This window comes from Acanthaster planci, linkage group LG03, assembly GCF_054643075.1.
Source record: "Acanthaster planci isolate LZ-2023a linkage group LG03, COTS_SCS, whole genome shotgun sequence".
In the NCBI taxonomy this organism is placed as follows: domain Eukaryota; kingdom Metazoa; phylum Echinodermata; class Asteroidea; order Valvatida; family Acanthasteridae; genus Acanthaster; species Acanthaster planci.
Window position 1 is genome coordinate 17,872,947 of NC_141779.1, and position 19,072 is coordinate 17,892,018.

The 19,072-nt window shown below is 43.3% G+C and overlaps 2 protein-coding genes across 9 annotated transcripts in view; both read right to left on the reverse strand.

Moving 5' to 3' along the window:
- colq (collagen like tail subunit of asymmetric acetylcholinesterase) overlaps positions 1-12,302 on the reverse strand; it is a 35,310-nt gene extending 23,008 nt beyond the window's left edge. Inside the window, exons 1-4 of one of the 8 annotated variants that reach the window (XM_087133936.1) lie at positions 7,022-7,154; positions 5,607-5,764; positions 1,903-2,200; positions 843-927 (exon numbers count right to left, since the gene is read on the reverse strand). The gene's annotated coding sequence lies outside the window, so the exon portion shown is untranslated. Of the gene's footprint in view, positions 1-842; positions 1,216-1,902; positions 2,201-5,606; positions 5,899-7,021; positions 7,155-12,027 lie in introns of those variants that run through there. The other 7 variants (XM_022256311.2, XM_087133940.1, XM_087133939.1 and 4 more) reach the window with 7 other exon arrangements.
- Positions 12,303-17,091: 4,789 nt separating this feature from the next.
- Positions 17,092-18,189, reverse strand: LOC110991158 (beta-4C adrenergic receptor-like). Its single transcript, XM_022256374.2, has one exon. It carries the CDS (start codon positions 18,187-18,189, stop codon positions 17,092-17,094), a length of 1,098 nt encoding a protein of 365 aa, XP_022112066.1.
- Between the last annotated feature and the right edge of the window lie 883 nt (positions 18,190-19,072).

The following is a 19,072-nucleotide window of genomic DNA, read 5'->3' on the forward strand; positions in this document are numbered from 1 at the left end:
ACTGCGAATTATTTCTCCGATTTTATTCCGTCCCTGGTTCAATTTGCAAATTTAAGTGAAAATCTATCCAGTGCCACGATGCAACTAAGGTGATGAAAGTTTTCAAACGAAGGACAAATAAAGTAACACTAAATACTTGCTGCATAGTCACGCAATCGACAAGCCTTTTTTTTCATATTATTCCCTTCTCATCTGATACAGATCAAGAAACCAGCCTATTTCGACGAGTAGCCTGAAATGCACCGTCTATGAAAATTTCTCAGCACCACATACGTCAACAGACTGCTTATTCCAGGTACCAAATGATACTCTACCAGAGCGAGGCCAAGTGTGGTAAAACACCCCGTTGAGATGAGCTGTCAACATTGCACCACAACAGTTTAAGAACCCAGTTTTTAAACAAGCTCTCAACCCAAACCTTTGACCAGCGACACATCTGCGTTCGTTTAGGATACGGCGCACTTGACCCCAACATTTCGGCATGATATTCCCATTAGTGATAAGTTCACTATGGCTACAACGAAGATCATATTGACTAGAAAAATACTCTGAGAACAAATGAACACTGTCTAAGACTTCTGCATTAATAATAATTATCCATCATGAAAAATCAAATCATGGATTTAAAAAAGCGTTTGCATGGAATATTTTTTGAATTGCAAAGACCCCTGACATCACGTCAAAACATAAGATGTCGTTGAAAAAGTGTGCCAGTGACAGTTTGCGGAACTGTTGGGGCAACTCAAACGATATAAACAAAAACAACCTTGTTCAGCATAAAAGCTTACCGGTATCTCAGTGGAAATGATTAATTTCTGGAACGGAATGATTTAGGGACTTACCTTGTTACTGCGGCTGATAAGGCTTCATCATCACAATAGCTGGCATCTCCCATTAATTAGCATCATGGGAACCATCCAGGGGCTCCTGTGGTGAATGACAACAATAGCCGTTAGTCGCGCTTGATGGAATCTTAAAATGAAGTATATTTGCATCTATCTACCCAACGAAAGTACAAATCCCTAGACTGGAACACTGGGTTCCAGCCGATGCGGTAGTAAGTACAGTGTGTCTGACTGCATGTGCCGGCGTGATAAATTAATAGATGTTTCAGGTGTGTGTTTCTGAGTGTCTGGGATCGATGTGGACGGGTAGAGTGACGTCCGTGACTTCTCTATATGTGTTCTTGGCGCTGTGAAGCAATGGCGATACATTACACAGCTTTATATATGGAGTGGGGCGTAGACTAGTTACAAGTCCTTCCAAGTGTGAATATATTGCAAGAGCATTGTGGAGCCACACGGTATTATGCCAATGACCGCTTGCTTGTTCCCGAATTCAGGCACCTCTTCGACATTTCCTGAAGTCAGCAGCATATCGCGAATTCCCAGATTACATCGAGATGTATGTCAAATTCAGAAACGAATGGACTGCAATGATGTCACTGCCAGTAGTCTATATTTAACAAACTTTTGTCCGAGCAAAGTTCAAACGGTCAGGCACGCAGGTTAATTACTATACAGTTACCGGCGTCGTGCTGGGCAGTGTTTTACACGAGAATGCAACGGCAGGGTAATGTATGACGCACGTTAACACACTCAAACCAGGATTCTGAGCCGAGATTTACATCAGGCAAAAACTGCATTAACCATTCAGATGTAGTTTGCGGCGATTTAAGCTCAATGCTACCTGCAGGCACGTGTATTTTTATTCATTTGAATGTGATTGATCTATACGCAGATGCAGATCAACGTGATATACAATTGATTGAAACACTCGTTGCAAAAGAAAAACGCCATGGGTAGAAAATAAATCAGCAGCTTCACATTTGTGGTGTAGGCGCTCAAGGGAGTCGTCAATAGAACTAATTCATCATTCATCAAGTTTGGAGAAGTGACATACCGCCACATATAATGAAGTCCTCATTTTCACAAGAACCCGCCAAACACTTTGTGACCGCCGCACAAGCCCAATGGACCATCTACTCGTGGCTGAAGTGCCAGTCTGCGCTGCTGCTGCTGCGGCGGTCGTCGGCATTTCCAATAACTGCCACACGTGACGGCGTTTAATTTGCCGCCCGGCGAGTGATGAGTCGTTAGGGCATAGTTAGGGGTTTGTCAATGGACGCAAGGTTCGTGTGTCCTACACTCGTCGCTGGGTGGCGCTGTACCGGCATTCCAAAGCGTGGTCTTGAAATGCACTGCAATTGTGAACAAGAGGAGATGAAACAAAGGTTTTCTCCAAAACAACTTTTAAGAATCAGTCGGTTGGTTACAACTAAGATTCTCAGGCAATGTATATCGAAGGCGTAGCAGCCACGGAGCTCCAAGCTCATTTCTGTCTTCGAGAATGTTCAAGATCAAATAACAGCAAATGTTTGAAAGTAGTTGCAGGAAATAAGTTTGTGCTGAGGAACGCAAGTTAAAATTTATTCATGCGGTTTCAGCCCTGGAAGGTACTACAGGGATTTGTACAAGGCTCCTGAAATCACCTGAATGAAACCTCCCCACCTGTCGGGATTCATCGTCGTCTGGCTTCGATAATGAACCCTCTCTGGTCGGACACACGGATGCTATCCTAGCCCTCAACCCGATAAGGTCAACCCCGCCACACGTGGTCGGGGTAGGTTACCGCGTCGCGCGCCTTCAACCCATGGACTGAGTGTGGGCTGCGTGTGTAGCGGGCTGAGGGGACGGGTTGACTCGCGCGCTTCAGCAAAGACCGAAAACTGCACCTTATTATACTATCATAATGACGTTCAGATTTATTTACATTTTCTTTAATTTTCTGCTACTTCCCAATTAAGATGTGATAATTCTGTGGCGACAGAAACCCCGGTTGCAAATAAATGAGCGAAGGAGATGGAGATAAAAGCTGAAATTATAATTGGTAAAAAATCGAAAGGTATATTTGAATCTTAATGCTGCATGATATTGAAATTTAAACACGCACAGATCCCATGACGAATGGCTTCAATTATTCCAACCTCAGCGATAATGAATCCAGGGACAAAAGACTGGTTTTGACGATAGTCATGAGACAATAAACCAACGAGCCAGAATTGAACAATCAACCAATTCACTGTTACATAAATAACACACACTGCATTGCACCTCTGTACTAGAAGTATCTGTGATTGGACCCCAAGGCACAAACAACACACAGGAGGCGTTCAACTTGATCCTGCTTCAGTTATGCATAAACCTAAACATTTATATATGCGCATAAAATCTGTCACCAGGCGGTTGCCAATTATCTCTACATTTTCAACACCCAGGGGTTAGGACCTGCATTAAGCAAAAAACCCATTATTAATCCCTGCTGATGGCGATGTGTTTAGCCCCGTGTCTGACGAAAATAGAATGGGTACTATGCCCGATGATCATCTGTTAAACCTCTTCGTGAAAACTGGATGCTCACAACGCCAACACATCGGTTTTTGTCTCGTGATGTCTCAGGGGACGCTCCTGCCTTGGGCCAATTTCACATGGTAAATTGATTTCTCTACCATTTTGGGTATAAAATTGACGATATGTGTATCTCTAATGAACAGACGATGAATCAGTGTTGTTCTGGCAGGTATCAGGGAATATCTACATCGATTCACCGCACACGCCTACACTACTACGGGTGACAAGTTTTGTATTGAATTAGTCGACCATGCCGACAGGGTTGCCCAGTGGAAAGATAAATTCTACTGACCGTAAAAGAATGAAATTAAACAAAGGAATGAAAGGACAAAAACTTGTTAAGTGTAACCATATAGAGAGGGTGATGTATAACTCGAATAATTTCTGCACAGAATCCTTGGCCTAAGGTCGCCTGCTAATTGATGATCTTCTGGGCCATGTCGACCCGGACCCCTCTGGTGCCTTCCCACGAAAATGGAAAGTCAACAAAACAAGACTGTTGGATTGGAACATGTCCTCGAGATGTGGTCCATTCGATTGTAAAAAAAAAAGAAAAGAAAAAAAAAGAAGGTTTACTTAATGTTTTCCCCAGGTGTTCTGACCACCAAACAAAGATCTGCCTGTTGATTCTTGGTACCTTGTGAACTTTAACAGGACGCAACTGAAGTGGCTGGTACTTGAAACCTATGGAGGAAGTAACTTAATTCTCCAATGACCCCCTTGTCACAGAATTTAGAAGTGGTGAAAAAATTCCACACAATACACTCTGTAAAGACTGTTATGCTCTTATCTATTTACTGTCTACAGTCCCACTATAAAGAAAGCGAAGAGCAAAAACAAACGACCAAGCAGGCAAACTATAACAGACAAATCCGCCTCGAGCAGAAGCACCCCCTCATCGGTTGAAAAGAGCCACATTGGTTGGGAGTGAGTGTTCAATTTGTTGGTAGCAATACGACCTCGACGCATGCATTTCCTAGTCGTTCGTGAACCAGTGAATTTCAGTTCAGACCAAAAGAAAAAGATAAGAAAAAAGCGCCCTCTCTTGGTCCAGCTCGAAGCCCATAAAGCTAAAATTAAAAATCTGAATCGTTTTCACACTGTCCATTTGTAATTAATGTATCAGTATGCTCTATGACAGAAGTAGTAACACGGATCCAATAACCCACTGGTAGCTGTTTACCTTCTAAAAAATTGATGACTCACTTCTCCTATACGTCACACTGCATCTAGCAACGTCACATGAGAGGTATAATTACGTCACAACTGGGACGCCTATCCCGTCAGAGACCAACACATCATATATGCTGACCCTTCTCGACACCAAAGTGGCCACCACAAGGCAACAAAATGCAGCCCCAAGAGAGCAATGACATTTCCAAATGTCACAACAATACAACGCGATGCTCACGTGTGAAGGCTTCTTCCGAACGGGACTGTCAAGAACTATTACTGCGACCCCCGCCTGACAATGGTCGACAGGATGCCTCCAGCCCGCTGTGAGTCAACATTTGTATGGCCGGCCCAGCCCCGGACCCTGGAAAGTTTTCATCATTGTACCTACTGGGTGTTCAAAAGGTGAAGGCGAATGCAATCATGATAGACAACCCTCCGCGCATTTCCAAGTATTGTTCTGTACTTAAAGTCTTTGGTGCATACTAGAGGCACACCCCATTATTAAGGGTGTCATCCACACCGTCCGCATTCGATGAAGAATTGCTTCAAAGCAACTCCACACCTTTTCTTCAAATTATACATCCTAATTAATTGCAACTTTTACATTCAGAGTTACTCATAATTTTGTAACATTATGAGAGCTACTAACATCTTTAACAGGAAATTGGAAAGGCCAGAAAAACTCCGACAAATTCTGATCAATAATTGTAAGTCAGAATTCCGCACAAGGCGAAGCGTCCTCCAACTCTACTCCTTAAAAACTTTCAGAAGGATTGTGGAAAATGTATATCAACAATGGCTTGTCCAGCATTGATAAAAATGTTGCGTGCACAACCAGAAGGGAACATTCAGAGCCATCACTGGTCTCGGACAAAAATGCTCTTCTTTGATATCACAAATCTTATTAAAAACAGACAAGGCAGCCTAAAAAAATGTGAACTATTGTGTACTGTTCACAGCTTCCTTTAAGTCGGAGTTGGACTGTTGCGCACTGTCGTGTAAGTCAACCCGCATACTTACCGGTGTTATCAAACCAAACAACACTGCATGATTCGCTGCGGTGCGCCTAACTCGTTTGAATCCGGCAGTAACGCTCGCTCCTCCCAGCGACGGAAACTCCGCATGCAGGTTCACAGCGCCAGGCTCAGGCCCCAATTCGAGCGTGGATGCCAAGGACTCTGGTAATTCACAAAAAACCCAAACAGAAGACTGACCACGAGCTCGAAAAAGGGGGGGAGATATTGTTGTCTGTACGCTTCCTCAGCAAGACGTGTCCATGTAGGTTTGCAATTGCCTCCACGAGTTACCTCATACAAAAAAGTACACCGAGACGGGTAAACACTACAGGCAGCTGTGGAACTATTAGCCGCATCTATTGTGCAGAGGTCTGTCACAGGCCAACCGTAAAATTCCTTGGCCAGAACTGACGCGCAGCGTCGGAAACCAATAAGTCATTTGAGCGAGAAATCACTTTTTGTGTCTGTGGCATTCGCTGTGTAACATTGTTAGTTCTGCCAGGATGCGCTTGACTTCACACGTGTTCAAGTAATGTGCGAACTCCCGGTATTAATGGCAACTACTATTTTTCACTTGACCAGTTTAAGTGTACCTAAAGGCAAGAACATTATCATTGAGAAACAAGACCACAGAAACGTACAAAACCACGATGTTTAGTTATAAACAAAAGCTATTTCGGTTGCAAATCGTTTTTGTAGACAAATCCAGTGTAGTTATAATTGGATCTCACCAAAGAAACTAAAGTGACTCATTTGAAAAAGACAAAAGCAAAGACAAGACGTAGCCTACTTGTAACTGGAAGCCCGTGTGGTTGGTTCTTCAAGGTTACCCACGGGCTCATAAAAAGATTACAAGGAGAGGATGAGTCTGCGTATGCCCTACTCGTTGTGTTTGTAAATCTGGACTTTGTTAAGCTAGGTTATCCTCTTCAGAAATCGGTCTTTCGTTCAGCATTATCTTCCCTCTGTTAGCGTCTCAAACGAACCCAGTTTTCTGTTTTACAGATTAGGTTTAAACTTTCTTTCTTCGACTTCGGCATCCAAAGACTTCCATTCAACCGCACACTGATGAAACCTCCATTATGCATGACAGCGTCCGATGCAACAATACGAGCCAGCTCTTGATAGGATCAGTGATGGGTTGTGGGCTTTTATGGCCATGACGGACTTTACGAATCCAATTCCAACCTTTTGCTATCTGCTACGATCACTGAACATCCCAATTTCCCCGGAATTAAAAATGGGGGGGTGGCTTTCGGGGAAAAAATCTGACGTCAAAAATGTCCAATATTTTAGCTAGCTCAAAAGCTGACTACCTTCTCTAAATAATATCTGGTCCTTAGACCGCATTAGCCAACAGTCTGTGCTGTACTGGTAACAACTGAAAAAAGGTTCAATCATAAGTTGTGATATACTGACCATCGTTAATGGATTGCCGTTAAGTTGCTCTATGGTCAACTTGCTGGCCTGACTACACGTACTTGCTTCAAACAAGACATGTAACGAATTCAAGACGGACATGTTGTCGGATACGATGACATCATCACGACTGAACTGCGGGAAAGAAGGGCTTGATCAGAGAGCAGAGGCCAGAACATTTGCAAATATAGAATCTGAGGGGGATAAACAGTTGGATCAAAGTGCACCGTATACGGAAAGAATGTAGCTTGTTGTTCATTCTAGTCGTTAGCGTGTAAATGAAGCAGGAAACAGAATGTCGGGTTACATGTACTTTACATCCTTTTCCGTGCAACAAGCTGCGTGCGTGTTGAAGGGCAGTACTAAATGAAGAAAAGCACAGCTGGGAATCTAGGAAATCTTACATCAAGACCAAAATTTGTGTAACTTAAAATCTGGAGAGTGTTATCTAGAGAAGACCATCATGATGAGGTGGGAAAAAACACTGAGGGCACATCGTATAAATAAAACTCCACGATTGTAGATCAATACCCAGGGTGGTCTTGGTGCTGCCACTAACCTCTATGAAAAAAAACTATATGTGAAAAGCAACTTGCTGTTCCTGCGAGGATACCAGCAACTAAATTCTCTATCTCTATTCAAACTCAACACCACAAACCTCACTGTCTTCCTGGTTAATATTCGGAAGTGGCACGTGCGTGTATAATAAGTCAATCTCTTTGGGATCCTGGATACCCTTTGCGTTCGAAGTTCCTTTCAACACCTCTGTCGTGTCTTGCTCGGTGCCTGGGCCGGCGTTTTAAGTCAGGAGGCATCGTGTCAGAGCCCCCAAATCTCCACCAAGGCCACCTACCAACAGAAACCCCCAGTCCCCAATTACACGGGTAGATTTGTTGATAGTCGGGTAATAGAGATTAATTTCCCTTGGGGAACAAGGGCTTGTACTGAGATCATTTTCAGGACGCCCAAACGCATGTTGGTTTGGGCAAGAATATCGATCGGTGTACGCATTAATTCTTGATATGAAGAGGTGGTGCTTCCAAATTTTCTTCAGACATTGAAGGGAGGCATATAGCCAAAGGTCGTGAGTCTCATTAGTGCTTCTGCTATTGTGTTTTCTCGACAGGTGAGTGTTTACGCGGTCATGGAATGACAATTAAGGGTACTGAGGAAAAGGTTGCAGTTGCCTCTTCGTTATATTAACGGTGCTGCTATTTTTTTAAACGACCGCAAGTGCCCATTTTGCAATCGTCAAGACAGGTTTAAGGCTATATTTGGCATTAATACATTGTTCACATTTCTATTTCCCGTCACGTTTTTTTCTAATGGCTTTGATTAATACTGTTTTTCCAATATATGGGCTCCTGGTCTTTTTTTTCTCTTCGCGAAAAATGAAGTCTGAAAAGTTATGTTTTGAGGCTGAGCTTTGCGCTACTCCGAGTCTCGTTAACCCCTGGGCTGTCCCGTCAACCAAGCAACTGTATCCAAACAAGGTAGAATCAATGCCACCCCAGAGCCCCGCGAATGGAGTGCCTGCTGCCCTCGGGGGTACCTCCTAAATTCCTTTCACATCAAGATGAGGCAAACACGAGGATATCGAGGAGGCATTCAGCTTTCACATACCTCGTCGATCTGTGATTACGTTGGCTGCAGTGCTGAACTCGGCCCAGTGTGTCCCATTTTCCTCTTTTTTTTCTGCCGCAGTATGTATGTATCGCTTGCGGGCAGATCCCGTTCCTTTTTTCTCCACAAATCGAGAAGTAGGTCTTGAACTAAAGCTGTCAACAGACCGGACAATAAAAGCCCACTTCAAAGGGCTCAAGCAGGGCTTATACCGGCTTGGGCGTTTTGGAGTCGGAGAGCTAGGTTCTGGCCAATACATACCGCAACCCACAAGAGGGTGGTATTGAGAAAGTCCTTGATATATTCCAGAATGGAACTCTTTTTTTGTGGACGCGACTTGAACAATTTACTGATTATTAATAAAGGTCAAGTTTACACCGGGACAGACGCTGGACCAAAAATTCAGCAGTTGATTACTCCTTCTTAGAAACTGTGGTTCTCATTCACTTGACCAAGAGTCTGAAGCAAAAATTGGAGTCAGCGCGGGGTCAAGTGGTAAAGCGCGGGATTCGAGTTCAAGTCTCGGCGCTTTCCTCGCCGCTCACCTCTGCGGCCCGGGTTCGAATCCAACAGGGACCATGTGGATTGAGTTTCAGTCCCGACTTGATTCAATGGGTTTTCCCTCCAACCTCTTAATCTGAACTTTTCTTCATTGTTTCTTCATTGTGAGGTTCCCACGTGATCAGCTTTTGCTGGATGGGTTACCCTAATAAAGATGGTGACAGATAAATAAAACTATAACAAATGAACTGCCGTTACCTCTCAGAAGCAGTTTTCGGCACGAAACGTCTGACATGGAGTCTCTCGTGTCTTACCATTAAATTGTTTGATTTGTGCTCCAGAAATATTAAGCTTGATGCCCCCTCCCCACACCCACACAAGTGGAAGAATAAAAGACGGAATGAACGTTCGTGCATATAGCACTGGGCCTGCAATTTTTTTCATTACCACATAGTTGGAATTATTCCAAAAAATCTCATCTTGGCTTTAGCTGCAGTGACATGCACTTGAGTAGTGAATGAATGTATTCGGGCGATTCATTCATCACCTCCGGTATTGAGAAAGTCCTTGATATATTCCAGAATGGAACTCTTTTTTTGTGGACGCGACTTGAACAATTTACTGATTATTAATAAAGGTCAAGTTTACACCGGGACAGACGCTGGACCAAAAATTCAGCAGTTGATTACTCCTTCTTAGAAACTGTGGTTCTCATTCACTTGACCAAGAGTCTGAAGCAAAAATTGGAGTCAGCGCGGGGTCAAGTGGTAAAGCGCGGGATTCGAGTTCAAGTCTCGGCGCTTTCCTCGCCGCTCACCTCTGCGGCCCGGGTTCGAATCCAACAGGGACCATGTGGATTGAGTTTCAGTCCCGACTTGATTCAATGGGTTTTCCCTCCAACCTCTTAATCTGAACTTTTCTTCATTGTTTCTTCATTGTGAGGTTCCCACGTGATCAGCTTTTGCTGGATGGGTTACCCTAATAAAGATGGTGACAGATAAATAAAACTATAACAAATGAACTGCCGTTACCTCTCAGAAGCAGTTTTCGGCACGAAACGTCTGACATGGAGTCTCTCGTGTCTTACCATTAAATTGTTTGATTTGTGCTCCAGAAATATTAAGCTTGATGCCCCCTCCCCACACCCACACAAGTGGAAGAATAAAAGACGGAATGAACGTTCGTGCATATAGCACTGGGCCTGCAATTTTTTTCATTACCACATAGTTGGAATTATTCCAAAAAATCTCATCTTGGCTTTAGCTGCAGTGACATGCACTTGAGTAGTGAATGAATGTATTCGGGCGATTCATTCATCACCTCCGGTATTGAGAAAGTCCTTGATATATTCCAGAATGGAACTCTTTTTTTGTGGACGCGACTTGAACAATTTACTGATTATTAATAAAGGTCAAGTTTACACCGGGACAGACGCTGGACCAAAAATTCAGCAGTTGATTACTCCTTCTTAGAAACTGTGGTTCTCATTCACTTGACCAAGAGTCTGAAGCAAAAATTGGAGTCAGCGCGGGGTCAAGTGGTAAAGCGCGGGATTCGAGTTCAAGTCTCGGCGCTTTCCTCGCCGCTCACCTCTGCGGCCCGGGTTCGAATCCAACAGGGACCATGTGGATTGAGTTTCAGTCCCGACTTGATTCAATGGGTTTTCCCTCCAACCTCTTAATCTGAACTTTTCTTCATTGTTTCTTCATTGTGAGGTTCCCACGTGATCAGCTTTTGCTGGATGGGTTACCCTAATAAAGATGGTGACAGATAAATAAAACTATAACAAATGAACTGCCGTTACCTCTCAGAAGCAGTTTTCGGCACGAAACGTCTGACATGGAGTCTCTCGTGTCTTACCATTAAATTGTTTGATTTGTGCTCCAGAAATATTAAGCTTGATGCCCCCTCCCCACACCCACACAAGTGGAAGAATAAAAGACGGAATGAACGTTCGTGCATATAGCACTGGGCCTGCAATTTTTTTCATTACCACATAGTTGGAATTATTCCAAAAAATCTCATCTTGGCTTTAGCTGCAGTGACATGCACTTGAGTAGTGAATGAATGTATTCGGGCGATTCATTCATCACCTCCGGTAAATCCCATTTATTACATTTATCTGAGAAGGTTATTTCCGTTTAGTTGGTCGTGCCATTTTTTTTAATACTGACAGGGCAGAGCATGCGTCTATGCGTCGGTTTAGTGAGCAGCGCAGATCGATCAAGTTTCCTCCCTGCCGGCCCATTCAGCTAGAGAGAGTGAGAGTGTGTGTGCTGGGAGCTGTGTTCATTCCTGGATATCGATTAACTGACTAGATTTATTGATTGATTGACGGGATTATTTTTGAGTCATTTATCGCCTTGAAAGAAAATCAACTGGGTCGAAATATCTTTTAACAGCCAAAAGGCGCGCAGCTGAATGTTGCCCACTCTGGTACTTGCTGCAATGTGGCTGTACCGGTTTGGTCTAATGTAAGAAATACCTAGGCGTTTTTTTCTTTTCAAAGGGTCTTGTTAGAATATATTCCTCGTGAACTTAAAAAAAAGACAAATAAAGATTTGATAGCAGAAGCGACTTTCACCCCATTTTCCCTGATGATTCTTTTCAAATTTTTTGAGAGAAATTTCCCCTTTCATGTCTGATGGCATCACAGAGGTCATGAGAGATGGTTACGTATCTTCGAAAGGCCCATCGTATATGGTACACTACTTGAAAGGTTTCCAGGATTACTCCCAACAGCAACACTGCGCTCTAGTTTCATAACCGTTGGGTTGAAGTCCAGAAGTGTGTTACAAGAGATGCTTCGAAGAAACAACCGATCATGCAACTCATCGCAAACACGAACAGGTGATGCAGTTTTTACAAAATAATGTCCTTACCTTCACTTGTGGCGCTACAAAAATTGTTGCTTTGGGGCCTGAGTATTTCAAGGGTTTCTGTCAACCATTGGGAACAAAGCTGCAAGTTGAAATCCCATGTTATTCGCTGCCAACATGTAGATGACGGCGCACTCTTTCATACCGTGGTTAGGTTCTGTGGCATCACGTCAACTTAAGATGTTCCACTCGAGACAGTGGAAGTACTTAGGTGCGGCATTAATTTACTGTTTGACGCAGTAATGTCACGGAGCCCCTACGATAATTCCATCAAGTTCTGACCACTCTTAACCGTAAAAGTAGATTATAACAGTACCGTACCTGACTCAAAATGTATGGATGCGTAAGACAATGGTTTCCGTTCAGATGGCGCGCCGAGTACAATTCCTGCAGCTTTTACCATGAAATCGAGGGATCCTCAGGCGGTATACCTTGACTGTTATGAAATGCGCCCTCTGGTGTTTAGAAATGCTACTTTATGCGACGAAAAGGCGAGAAAAAGAAAGCTCGCGTCTTTGGCCGAGTTCGGGCGGCTTGTTACCGTATGTTCACGAACAGCTCGATTTGTTGTTCGCGAGTCGGCCGCTCGAACGCCGGGAACAAACAACCGGTTATCGCTGGTAGTTAGTGACAAGCAACATGCAACATGGCGGCGTCCATGTAGGCTACGTTATTCGAGAGTTAACGTTTGGATGGGCTGAATTTTTTTCTATATAAACAGGAACATTCATTTCTGTGTTACGGAAAATAATTAATGTTAAATTTGCAAAACTTCTCATTGTCTATGGCTTTGGAAGCCATCTCTCTACTTTTTGCAGCTGTTCAAAAATAAAAATCTCACGAGTATTTCCGTGTGTTCCTGTAAAACGCGACGACGAAGAGGTGTGTATGGTGTTCTATATGTGCCATCCGACGTCGCATTTTTCGACGGTCGTCGCATTTTTCAACCGGCGTCGCATTTTTCAACCAGCGTCGCATTTTTCAACCGGCGTCGCATTTTCATACTTGCGTCGCCTTTCAATGTGATAAGTCATTAATCATCAATGGTCAACCTTGGTCCAGCCGGACCTGACGTTGTTGACGTGGATGCTAAAAGTGTGCGTACATATTTTTAATGATTATGGAAACGGCTAAATTAGCATGTATGCGTCGACGAACTGTATGTAAATAAATTAAAAACCCTTTAATGAACCCGATTACTCGTGGAAGTTCACCTCGCTCAATTTGGTTTCTCACTTCTGCAAGCTTTTTGAGTGAAAAATGTCCCCGTGCTGATGATTACTAGACTACTTACCACAAAAATCAAACCCAGTATAGTAGGCCTATTGTTCACTCTGGTTGGTATGGTATTTGCCATCTTGCAGACATGCTTCCCGAGGGAGCGTTTATCGCATTACGGTCTATAATTTAAAATGTAACTACTCTTGGCGAAGAAATGTCACGCACCATAACTTAGAGAAATTTTACTTTTTCTTGGTTGAAAGAAGTTGTCAGCAATACAAAATCACGACAAGTTTTCCGAAAATGCAACGGTGGTCGAAAAATGCAACGCCCGTCGAAAAATGCGACGTCGGCTGAAAAATGCGACGCCGGATGGCACATATGGAACACCATAGGTGTGTGATCCTGTTCCGAGAACAGTGTTCTTGAGTCATGTTCCCGCCGTTCGAGTGCGAGAACAAGAAACCCGTGTCAAGAACAGGCCGCCCGAACTCGACCTTTGACACACCCGCATTTATTTATTTTTTTAAAGATTGATTGGAGGTTGATGGAGGTTGTGAAAAAATTAGTTTATAGTTAAATGGTTGATTGTTACGATTTTAGTGGGATATGCATTTCTTTATAGCAATATCTCCGTGTAAATTGCATGCTGCTTGATTTAGAGTACCTTTGAAAAAAGGAGTCACTGCTTTGGAGGATAAAAGTCTTTCGAAGAGGAAGCTTTTTTTTTTAATTAACTTTTTCCCCATTACTCATCAGCAATCTAAAATGTGTCTCAATACACAATACAAAGACGTTGGTACATATTTGCCGGGGGAAACAACGGCCCTTTTTTGTCGTGCCATTTCTTCGTATAAATTGTGAAGCGTGGTATAGATGACACCTCCTCATTTATTCCACGCGTAATACATGGAGACCAAAACAAAACCTCCGTAAATGTCTGAGAGGATCTCTGCTTGAAGCCGTCTTTGCTCTCATCCATTATGTTTGTCGTACTAATGATAATCACATAGTTGGGACGAATGAGGGCGCTTTGCCACACTGTGGCACTGAGTGCTATGATCACGATTAAAACGAAACAACGAAATTGTGAACTCGTGGTAATAACCGGAGAGAGAGATAATCTTTCCAGTGATATACACCAGAGAAAACGGTGCTATGATCTTGCTCTTAAAATGATGACTTCCTTCTTTTTGTGCAAAATCGTCGATGTAGTCATTCGGATTTCTTTTAGCTTAACTTTACCTCAAGGGAATCGAGATGAAAAGACACCCCTTGCCGACAAACAATTGTGGTAATGGTACTCGCAACAAAGCGAGTTCTTCTAGGAAATTAACAACACGTTCAACTGAGGTCCCTTCTTGCGATAGTACGAGAGCGGCGTGTGTGCTTTGCACGGGCAAACACACTCTGTATTCCTCATTACGAAGCAGCTTTGGGCCTACTTGAATTTCTCCAAGCCACTCTCTAAGCTAGTTTCATGTGTGTGTGTGTCGTTATACAGCTGTTGATGTGGCCGTTTAATTAAATTACGTACATGTATGTAATGAAATTTCTATTAAGGAGAGAGCGTTTGGACAACAGTGGATCTGCGCACGGGTGGCCAATAAAAACCAGCATCTTTGACGATATTCGGACCTCGACACGTCAACGAAAAATATAACAGCCAAATCCTTGAAGAGGATAGAATTAACATTTTTACCGAAAATGGGTCACTTGGGAGACATTCCCATAGGAACGTGCACAAAATATTTCAAACTTTACCGTCCCATAATTCAATATTCCTTAATCTGATCTTAACCAAACTTTGCATGTTTTCCTTTCAGACCCTAATCTATCATCTCTCACAATGTGGACAGTAAAGATTTTCCTCCTTTTGGTAGTTGGAGCATTAGGGAGACATTGAAATGTCTCCCTAATGACCGATGTCTCCCTAATGTTAAAAAATTTACCACAAAATGTCTCCCAAGTGACCTATTTGGAAATATTTATATGATCATATTTCAAGAGAAAAGAAGAATTCAGTTGTATACGGGTAATTATTCGGTTCTAATTACACGCACCGAAGAAGACAACCTTAAAGTGAAGCTGCAATAACTATTTCTTATACACATTTTTTCTGCAACTTTATACTCTTCTTGAGTGTCTGAAAACTAGTTTACATCTCTATTCGGTTAGATGTACTGTCAAGGGTACTTTTTAGAATTTTGAATTATCCATGCTTTCCTGGACAAGTGAGGGTGCTGTTGTTGTGATGTCATTGGGGGAAGATACAGTTCAGTGAACCGGGTCTTCTATCATTGCAAACCCAGAATTTACTCACTGAAAACGTTTCTGAGAAAGGGTTGACTGCTTGTTGTCATGTACGTAACCATTTACAGCTGGATGATGGGTATAAACACACACAATTTTCCGTATTTGCTCCAAGGGGGACGTGTATAAAGGTGTAAAGGCTCATAATGAAGTTTTGTATTGTAAAAATTCCATTCTATCTACCCTTCAACAAATTGCAGTAGGTCTGTTACTGTTGATTTTTTTCGAAACTGGTTGGTGTTAAAAAAAATTAATGATTTCTCCTTGGCCGCGCGGCGATTAGCTTACGCTTGAGTACAGCTGTTAGCAGTTGTTATGTTGCCGAAGTCAACATGGCTTCCGGATGTTTCAAATTAATGATTTACAATAAACAATTACAAGCACTGAAAAAAACGCATTCAGCTGTCTCCAGGCCTGGAGACAGCATCCGAGTGATATATTGTGCTGCTTACGGACTAGGGAGAAAATTGAACTGGGTAGTAATAATCATGTTCGATGTTGCATTAGGGACTACATGTACTCATTCGCAGTACCTTTCGGCATTGTGGTGTAACCAGAAAATATTAAATGGTAATACGGTCGATTACTTCGAAAAAAAACACGATAAGAAAAACAGTATCTATTCCGGCCTGTCCCTGAATTTTGTCGCATTACACGAATGTTTTTAATTTCAGGATACTACATTGGATAGATTTCATACACAAAGAACAAAGCTACACTATATCCGTTTTAGTTTACCGGTTGGACTACATTTCTAATTGTTATGAATTGACTTCTACTCATTTTCTGTTAAATGACAGTATACACCGAATGTACCTCATTGCAAGAATTTTCTCACGACTTTTAAACAGCCTTCCAAAAACAGTTGGTAGCTTCGGAGGCATCTTTTCTTTGTACCTTACTTCAACGGCTGTGGATAGTATCTGTTGTCTTTTTGGACCAACTGTCCGAAAGTTGAAGAATCCCAGTACACGTTGTTATTTCAAGCCATCCTCCCGTTGGTATGTCCACTCGCGATTGAGGCATACGGTAATTTGTGCTGTTTTGTTCTTCATATACACACATTGTTGCAACGTTGGAACAAACACGAGGCACTACTTGAACGCCGTTTGTTACAGGCGAAAAAAAACCTCCCACACTAAAACCATGCTTAAAATAACTACCTGTCCCTTCTTAACTACAATCTGTCCCCAACCAATATGTCTCACCAGGTGCTCATCTCCAGTTCATTTGGTATGAAAAGACCTTTGATAGGATATACGTCTCAGTCTGCGTATGCATGTCCTGGGAGAAAACTGCAAAGTGGTAAAGTGGATTGCCCAAGGACACAATCACGTTGCCAGTTGTTGGATTCTAATCTCTGACCCATACTCATCTTGTTTTGAGTTGCAACCCCAACATTAGGCTACACTCCCTCTCCGCACACACAGTACAGTGGATCAAGTCAAGATTCCGTAGTCTTCCTACCACTTTGTGTGAAGTCAGATTGTGTGCACTGACTTGCTCTCCCAAGTGTAGTCTCAGCAGGAAGATTTAGCAGGAGGTTTCCCCCACAACGTGTCTCTCACCGCCCTCCCAAACCACTCTATGCCGGGTTTCTCTAATGTGTTGGATTTCCTGGACTGGGGAGTTCCGGTCCTGTGGTTGCCTCTCCGGCGTCCCTCTTTTACATTTTGCCCAGGTCTGTTTTGCAAGGTGCTTGACAGCATCTCTGAACTGCTTATTCATTCCACTGTAGATAAGAAAATTCCACCAACTGTTGGACACGGAGAGCCAAGTGATTGCAAACTCGGTTCCAGGTGAAGCGTTCGTCTTCCTGGTGAACTTGTAAAAGTCCAGGCAGATCGTTGGAACCCACGCTACGTTGAAGGCCAGTGTGACCGCCAAGCTCATCCGCACGGCCTTCATGTCCTTCCAGGGTATCACACGGCTCCGGCGTGGGGGTCCGCCGCCGTGCACGGCAGCGGCCGTGACGGCCAGTTCCTGGGCCGCGATGCGACGCGAGTGCCGGTGTGCCACACGGAACAAATGTCCGTAGGTAACCGTCATAGTCAAGTCGCAGCCCAAGATCCAAGTCATGATTCCTATGAACATCACGGGAGGAAAATTCGCATCTTCAAACCTGGGCTCGCAGAAGAATGTGGCTTCGTTGTAATCCATGATATCCGGCCAGAGCAATATTGCAATCAACATAAGTCCTGATATTACAGTCCAAGCTAGAATGGCCGTAACCGCAGCTCGTTTACGGGTGACAAGGTGCTCGTATCTCAGTGCCATGGTCACAGCTACGAGCCGGTCCACGCTGATGAAAGCCAGGAATGTCACGCTGAGCATCACCCCTATGGCAAAAAGCGATCCTGCAACCTGGCACAACTCGACTCCAAACGGGAACCCATCGTGACCGCTCGGCAAGGTGCTACAAAATGCCAAGAGACCGACAAGAATATCGGCCAGTGCGAGGGAAGAAATGTAGATCCGGGCAGGCTCCGAGCCGATGCTGGCTCGGATCAGAATGAGAATGTTCAATATATTGACGAGAACGATGGCCAAGGCGTTCATCGCAATGAAGAACGTTCTTAGTACAACTACTGCTGCAGTACTCGATGTTTGAGTATCAGTTGTGCTGTCCATTCTGTGTTCTTAGTGATGTGTGTTCCACCAGAGATGCTTTTACCTTGAAGTTCACTGAGCTTGTTCAATTCCGAAAACTAGTTCAGAATTAGTGAATTTTCCAGAACACTCTTCAATACAAACATCCTCTGTTGTTCAGGGATGTCAAGAGCACAGCCAAAGGTGCACAAATTTGCACTGACCCACAGCATTAAAAAACACTTGGTCCATGAGTGAAAAACCAACGTTACAGAAAATCAGTTCTACTACAATTTCACTACTTCTCGAGAGTTAGGTTGCGATATTGTTCAGTGGAATGATTTGTAGTGCAACAGCACGACGAAACCGTGTCTCATTTTGTCAGTCCGCTGGCCAATGCTTCCTCGACACTCCTTGCTTGCAACGGTTTGGTGAGAAAGTACTTCATTGAGTTGTTTTACGCTGCCCTTTGCCCGGCCAGTACCTATCAAATTGGCATCATCGGCGCATGCACAGACAAAATCAATTACATGTACAACCGTTAACTTTTACCGGGTAAAACATTCACGAGGATGCTTGTGTCTGAAAACAAGGTGAAAATCAATCGAATGGTCGTGTTGGAAAACGACAGCGTGAGTTGTAACCGATTGGTCGAAGTGAAATTAACCCTCTTTGTTGGTTTCGCTTATAGTTCAGTGTTTTTCTTACCGGCTCCTTTCACAATTCCACGGTCAAGGAAACTACCTGCTGGCACAATTCCCAAATTTACTAACTACTACGTTTAGGGGATCCCAGTTTGCTGCGATGTGGACCAACAAAGTATGAAAGTGGGTGTGAGTTTGTTCTATTATTGCACAATGTATAGGTCACTCCCTATGTCAAATTTGTGGCTAATAAGAGAAACGGGTGCCTCTGGCAGAAAACA